The 7901-nt window shown below is 49.9% G+C and overlaps 2 protein-coding genes across 2 annotated transcripts in view; both read right to left on the bottom strand.

Annotated features, from left to right (window-relative positions):
* Positions 1-505, bottom strand: part of CSTL1 (cystatin like 1) — a 4530-nt gene extending 4025 nt beyond the window's left edge. The window contains exon 1 of the mRNA XM_004593336.4: positions 158-505. Within this exon, the coding sequence (XP_004593393.1) occupies positions 158-376 (219 nt within the window). The 5' untranslated portion in view covers positions 377-505. The remainder of the gene's footprint in view (positions 1-157) is intronic.
* LOC101535390 (cystatin-9-like) overlaps positions 1-7901 on the bottom strand; it is a 269014-nt gene that overhangs the window by 67159 nt on the left and 193954 nt on the right. The gene's annotated exons all lie outside the window — the stretch shown is intronic.

Here is a 7901-nt window from a genome sequence, read left to right as displayed (position 1 = left end):
AACACAGCCCAAAGACATGCCCGTCAGACGGAAGATGTTTCCCAACCCAAGTCACCATCTCTTGGTATCCCAGGAGGGACACCGGAGCCTGGTTGTGGCCATAGGGACCCAGGGAGGGGTGGGGTGGGTGGAGTGCCCACAGAACCCACACACGAACCTGCATCTGACTGCGGAGGAGCTTCTGCACCCGAAACAGGTAGGTGTCGTTGCTGTTGTTGTTGTACGACTGAATGAAGAAGTTGAGTGTGGAGTTCATGTTCTTCTTGCTCATTGGCCTCTCCTGGAAGCCCCCCCAGTGCTGAAAGTGGCCCAGGGTCACCGCCAGAGTCAGGACCATCAGCACCATCAGGGGCATCCTCCAGCAACCTCCCTCCATCTCTGAAGGCTCAGAAACTTTCCACCCAAAATGCACCTGCGGGGAAGGGTGGCACCAGTCACTTGCTTGCCAGGGTGGTGGCCTTGCTGCAACAGAGAAACAGACACTGAGATACCCAGACTGGTCCCTCTAAGACCCCTAGGGAGCTCTGAAGCTCCTCCCCAGCTCTCATGCTGGCACAATCTGGAATACTATGTCAGGTGCAGCAGACAGAGCAATTGATGCTGATGGGAAGAGGGGAGCCCAAGGAGGAGGTGCAGTAGATCAGCCACAGGGAGTATGAGGGATGCTATCCACGTGCCTACCTCGGGGTCCACCGAGCCAGCACAGCATCCACCACCGCCCCTGGGTGCCTGCAGAGACGGGCTGTCCTGACTCGCCCGTGTCTCATTTGCCACAGATTTCCACCTGCACCTGCAGGCCCTGTGCCAGCTCATCATATCTCTCTGTGACCCCAGTGCAGCCTTGTGAGGTAACGCCAGTGTTTATGAGGAAGGAGAGGCTGTGAGCCAGGTTCAGGGATTAGTACTACAGGGCCCTGAGGCAAGCTGTTGCCTGTACCTCCAAGCCTGCAAGAGTGCCCCATTAAAAGAAAAAAAAAGAAAAAAGAAAAACGTGGGTTAAGATGAGGTCCTACTCCAGGAAAAGAATCTTGCAGGAGAGTTGGTGAGGATGTTTAGATGAGCGAATGGATGCTAAGGTACAGGGAAGTGGGATAAGAGAGCTTTGTGCTGTTTTTGTAACCTCTTCTATATCTGAAGTTGATTCAAAATAAAGACGTAATTTAAACTTAAAAAATCTGGATCTGTGAGAAGAAGGAAAATAAAAAGAAAGAAAGAAAGAAGGAAAGCCTAGTCTCAAAGCCCAGCTGCCTCAGCTTCAACTCCTTTGCTGGACACACCCAAACCCCTGAATCCTCCCCTACCTGCAGTTCATCTGTACCACGACCCTGAGACGTCATGGTCTTCCTACGTAGTGGTGAACACTCTCACCCTCCCACCCCAAGCCTGTAGAGACTCATCCCAGCGTCCCCCTCCACCTGCACAGTGGCCTCCCGGGCAAAAGAGGTTCTGAGTTCCATGTGAGTCCGCTCGGTCCCAGACAAGCTGAGCCAGTCCTGGAGGTCTGGGAGAAGCCCGACAGAAGGTAGACCCGAGAGAGAAGCAGCAACCTTCAGTGGGTGCCATGGCAGGCCTGTGACCCTGAGGCTAAAGCACTAAAAACTGAACAGCAACCAAACAGAAACACAACACGAACAAGCCACCAACTGGCTTGAGAAGCACAGCAGATGGCTTTGTCTGTGAGTTAGGAGGGACATGAGATGTCCAAGGCAGAAGGGGAAAGCATGACCCCAGGGATGTGCAGAACAGGACGCTGGGCTGAGCTCGCCCCTCCGGGCATCGTTGGGATCACAGCAGACGCTCACACCCTACCTCAGGGGAGCCGGGGGCAGCAGTTGAACTTGAAGTTCTGCCACCACTGGTCAAAGAATACCAATAATGACGGGAAAGTTCCCCTCTTGTCTTGTGGCCGTGGAATAAAGAGAAAACAGGATTCTAGAAAGGTCCATGGGATACAGGGAAAACAAAGAACTTAAGCTAAAACCATGGGAGGGAAATGAGAAACTGCTGGCCGGATTCTATCCATAGAGTTACAGGGAGTTAGGCAGCGTTACAGGGGACACGGAGAATAAGATGATTCTCTGCCAGGCCCATGGGCAAGTAGAAAATGGAGGCCGCGTGTGTTGATGCAGTGAAGGCTAAGTCGGGACATTGGCCACGGCTGTGGAAGCAGAAGGGTGTGGGGACACGGGCATGCCCGTGTACTACAGTGAAACTGGGGCCTGGCTACGTCCGTGAATGAAGAGGAAAAAACGGAGTCTGAGGACTTGTACCAAAAGAAAAATACTACATCTGGGTAATTGTATGCAATAATGAGAACAGGGGATACCCAATCACACCCACTAACCAGGAGGAAATAGAGGACTTGGCTGAGTTTATGAATTGAGGGGGAGGGGACCTCTTTATTTCTGTACCATCCTGGGATATGAAGGTTCCACTGTGGCACGGCGAGTTAAGCCACTGTTGGCAAGGCCAAAATTCCATCTAACAATGCTAGCTCCAGTCCTGGCTGCTCTGCTTCCCATCCAGCTGCCTGCTAATGTGCCTGGGAAAGTAGAGGACCATGGCCTAAATGTGGGAGACCCAGATGGGGTTCCTGGCTCCGGTTTGCCTGGCCCTTCCCTGGCTGTTGTGGCCATTTGAGAGTGAACCAGTGGACAGAAGATCTCTCTCTCTCTTTCTGTCTCGGTCTCTCTCTCTTCCCTATCACCACAGGCAGGCAGGCTCTGCTGGTATAGGCTATTGTCCTCTGACTGCCCCTGCCTCCTGCCCCCCAGCCAGAGGAACTGCCCGAGCTCCTCCTCGGCCTTGGCAGGAGCCCTTTTGAGCCTACAAGAGCCACCAGATCAGCTTGGCTGAAGTTGACGGCTCACAACACCAAACCTCTGGTCAGGAACCTGCAGGGGGTGTCCCTGCTCTCCTGGCTCGCTGGAGGTCACCCAGCCAATGGGGATGCAGGGCCAAGGATCCAGCACAGACAGCTGCATATGGACACCCCCTGCCCAGCTAGTGGTGGAGGCACTGGGGCAGCGTGGAGAGGCAGAATTGCTGGGTGTGGCCTCCCAAGGAGAGAAGGAGGCAGCCTTTTAGCATGGCAGCCAGGCCAGCTGCTGTACCTTCTGAGTGTTGGCAGCTCCCGCCTGCTCCACTGAGATGACTGTGAGAGTTAGATGCCAGGATGCCAGGGGAGCAGGCAAGGCCACCAGAACGCCACTGTGCTGATTCCAATCAAGAGGGCACCGCAGGGGTGCGAGGGAGAGCCAGCGGGACAGCCCTGGGCTGCGTGCGGCTCCCTGCGGACGGCCTGCCCTCCGTCCACCCAGGGCCATCACTTCCAGCAGTGTTTCATTGACGGGCATTCAATCAGGGCAGTGAGGCACGTCACAGGAGTGACACGCTCTTCCCCAGCCTCCATCTGGTACTGGAACCTTCTGGTCACTATGGGAACACATAAAGTCTTGTACACCGCGATGCTAATCCCTGTTTATTTTAACGGAGCACTTTGGGATCAGTTTGATTTGTTTTGCTGTCCCTCACATGCTCCTTATAAGTTAGCAGTGATGGAAGTGACAGCCAGCCAGGAAGTGGCTCTGCTTGAGAAACCCACCTCCCCACTGCCAGGTGCTCTTCCTAAGCAGTCTACTGAGCAGCAACATTCAGACCTGCAGGCAGGGGAGTGGTCCCTCTTGAGGGGCGGGCTGCAGGGAAACATCCTCCAGTGGCCAAGTCAGCCATTGCTGCAGCCCCGACCCTGAGCCCTAGCCTGAGCCTTGAGCTAAGCACTGAGTCCAGAGCCTCAGTTGACTTTGAGCCTAGTCTTGAGCCTGAGCCTGACTCTGAACCTGACCCCGACCCTGAACCTGACCCTGACCCTGACTCCTACCCTGAGCCTGAGCTTGAGTCTGAAACTGAGCCTGAGCCTGAGCCTGAATCCTGAGCCTTGAGCTGAGCCTAATCCTGACTCTGAACCTGACCATGACCCTTAACTGGAGTCCTAACACTGAGCCTGAGTCTGAGATTGACCATGACCCTGAGGCTTGACCTGGAGCCTGAGCCTGACCATGAGCCTGACCCCTAAGCCTGACACTTAACATTGAGCCTGACCCCAAGATCTGAGCCTGAGCCTGAGCCCTGACGCTGAGCCTGACCCCAACCAGGACCCTGAGCCTTGACCCTGACCCTAAGCCCTGACCCTGACACTGAGCCTGACCATGACTTACAGCTCTGACCCTGACATTGAGCCTGAACTTGATCCCGGAGGGCTGACACTAATTCTGACACACAGCCTGAGCCTGAAACTGAGCCCTGAGCCAGACCTTGACCCTGACCATGAGCCTGACCATGAGCCTGAGCCTGGAACCATTAGTGTTACATTTCAAAAATCGGGGATTTCTGCCCATGGAATGCACTGTATTGAAAACAGAATGGAACAGAACAGAAGGTGCAGAAATCTCCTGAACTGGAGATGAATTCTATATCCAGAGAGAACTTCAGAGCACAGGCGACTTTCAGCTAGCATTGAAAACTGCTCTGGCACCACACACTGCTGAATGTGTATGTTAAACATACAGAATTGCTCATGTTGGTGGATGGCATAGTCCCGAAGATATAGCAGAACAAGTCCATCTGGGTAACTAACCTCACATCCCATCGGGTTCCAATCAGCTCTCAAAGAAACACACGTATGTCATTCTGAGTCTAAAGCAGGATTTCTGCCCACAGAACGCACTGTATTGAAACGAATCATGTGGAAAATGGCACACAAGAGAAGGTGCTATAATATTGTTGAGCTCGCTATGAGCTCACACCCAGAGAGAACGTCAGAGCCCAAAATGATTTTCAGCTTGCATTCAAAGCAACTGCTCTGGCACCACATACTGCTGAATATGCATTTGGTATCTAGGGAACTCAGCATGTTGGTGGATGGCATAATCTAGAAGATACAGCAGAGGTGTTCCACGGACAGGTCAACTCCATTTGGGTTGATAAGTTCACCTACCATCAGGCTTACAAGCAGTGGTCACAAAAACCCAGTTTTGCCACTTTTTGTATAATGCCCATAGAATGCATTATATTGACATGAAGCATGTTGCACACCCACACAAACCAAGATTGTAGATTCTCACTCAATGCACTTTGAACTCCACATCCAAAAAATAAATTCAGTGCCCAAGGAATTAGCTAGCTCTGCGGGCCAGGTGTGGTAGCCTTGTAGCTACAGTCCTTACCTTACATGCTCCGGGATCCCATATGGGTGCTGGTTCTAGTCTCTGTGGCCCCTATTCTCATCCAGCTCCCTGATTATGGCTTGGAAAAGCAGTCAAGGATGGCCCAACGGTAGGACCCTGCACCTGCATGGGAGACCCAGAAGAGGCTCACTGCTCCTGGCTTTGGTTCAGCGGAGCTCCAGCCATTGGAGCTGCGTGGAGAGTGAATCCACGGACGGAAGATGTTCCTCACCATCTCTCCTCACCTCTGTGTTTCTTTCTATTAAAAATTAAATTAAAAAAAAAAACTGCGCTGGCACAACTTACTGCTGAAGTTTATGTGACACTTAGGGAACTCGGCACGTGATGCATGGCATTGTCCAGAAGCTACAGCAGAGGTTTCTATGGCAGAACAACTCCATTTGGGTCACTAACTTCACATATTATCAGACCTAAAAGCAGCTCTAATGGAAACCCAAGATTGTCTCTTTTTAACTAATACCCGTAGAATGCACTATATTGCAATGAAGCATGTTGAGCACCCACACAAAAAAACAAGGTTGGGCCCGGCGGCGTGGCCTAGCGGCTAAAGTCCTCGCCTTGGACGCCCTGGGATCCCATATGGGCGCCGGTTCTAACCCCGGCAGCTCCACTTCCCATCCAGCTCCCTGCTTGTGGCCTGGGAAAGCAGTTGAGGACGGCCCAAAGATTTGGGACCCTGCACCTGCATGGGAGACCTGGAAGTTCCTGGCTCCCGGCTTTGGATCGGCACAATACCAGCCATTGTGGTCACTTGGGGAGTGAACCATCGGATGGAAGATCTTCCTCTCTGTCTCTCCTCCTCTCTGACTTTCCAATAAAAAAAATAAAATAAATCTTTTTTAAAAAGTGATATTGATCTGAACATTTCAAGTACTGTACTCCAAAGTAAGCCTTATTTCTATAATCATTTTTTTACAGTACACAGAAGAGAGTGTGGAAATCATATCTAAAAGCAAAATACTTCTGACATCACACCAATTTAACTTACGTATAAGATCATACTCCACTGTACCTAGGCTACAGATATACTCACAGCCTCTATTGTTACAGACATGAGGTTTCTGAAAGGCTGTCTACCTTTAGACCCATCAGGGATGCGCTGCAGACAAAACCAATAGCGTTTTCTGTGATCTCAGTCATCCCATGACAGCAGCACAGCAAGCAGGTAAAACAACTCCAGTGGAAAGTGGCATTGAAAATTTCACGTGTAAGATGTCACTGATAGCTTCTGGAAGACGAAAAATTTTCATTTACTCCGCAACACAGACTAGGCCTAATTGTTTTATCAATTAACCACAGAATATTATTGTTGCCAAGTCATCCTTTTTCACTATTTAACCTATCTTTCCAAATGATACTGCTGCAATATTGCTTAACAAAGCAAAGAACATATCTTCATGCTAGCTAAATGAAAATATAATAAAGAACATAAAAGCTAATGCAAACTGCATTGAATACTTTTGAGCAGTTGTCTTCCCATAATTTCTTTCTATAAATACAAACCACTTGAAGTGAACTGTATACTCTGGCAAACAGAGGCCTCAAAAGCGCAGAACACTAACATGATGAGCATACACAATGCATGAAGAATCCTTCTCCAATGGAAAGTGGAGTATTGCTAGGTGCACAGAGACAGCAGAATGTGCAAACTAAGGTATTCTCCAGGACTTTACAACAGAAAAGTTCAATCAAAATCTTGAGAATTTCTCTAGTATCAGAACTGCAATGTAAATTTTACACTTGTCAGCAAAAACACTATCTCAATGTAAGAAGCCACTTTATAAAGAAAGACAAACTGATATTGATGAAAATGTCAAAACAATGGATGTCAAGAGCCCCAGCAGCATTTGAGCCTCTTTTCCAAGGTCCAGCTATACCCTTGCCTTTGTCACGCCTTCGCCATACTGAAGTATACACCAGGACTTTTATTTTAGATAAACAGGAATGAGGGCTCCATTGCTGCCAAATGAGAGTTCAAAGAATTATACATAGTTAGAGATAATTATGAGAATAAGAGAGGTATGCAATCAAGCAAGCTACTGTGAAGTAGAACAGGAACAATAGAGCAGCACTCCCCTCGGTAAAAATGCAGAAGTTAGGTAGAAACGAAACCAATGCTTAAGTGTGTATAACATAGATTTGCATAGCAAACCTTTATCTAGAATCTTTGGTGCTTCCAAAATGGATGCAATGGCAAGAGCCACCAAGATGTTATGACAATATTGACCATGGAGGCCTGTTTCAAAGGCTAGAAGCCCTGCTTGGAACATGCCTAGATCGTACTTGCAGACGTGTTTTATGCCTACAACCCCAATCTCATTCATTCTATCATCACAAGATGCCATGCCACACATAAATGGTGGCCTCAACGTGAGGCAGAATAATCCTTTCTGTGCCAGTCCTCTTTGGTGTCATCCCATCTCTGAGTTTATGCAATAATACTAGCTCGGCGGGGGGGGGGGGAGGGAGTTCGGACACAGGAGGGCACCCTCAAAAGAAGATGCTACTATGATGTCCTACAAGCAGAAGAGATGTGGGAGGCCCTGAGAGGTGCAAGGAGTGCTCCAGCAACAAAGGCCTGGAGGAAGCAGGGGCTGGGTCTGACACCAAGACGATCACCTCCCAGTGCGGGTCAGCAATCCCAGATCTGCACAG

The sequence above is a fragment of the Ochotona princeps genome, chromosome 22 (assembly GCF_030435755.1).
Source record: "Ochotona princeps isolate mOchPri1 chromosome 22, mOchPri1.hap1, whole genome shotgun sequence".
Taxonomy (NCBI): domain Eukaryota; kingdom Metazoa; phylum Chordata; class Mammalia; order Lagomorpha; family Ochotonidae; genus Ochotona; species Ochotona princeps.
The sequence above is the reverse complement of the archived record's forward strand: the minus strand, read 5'-3'. Positions and strand labels throughout refer to the sequence as shown.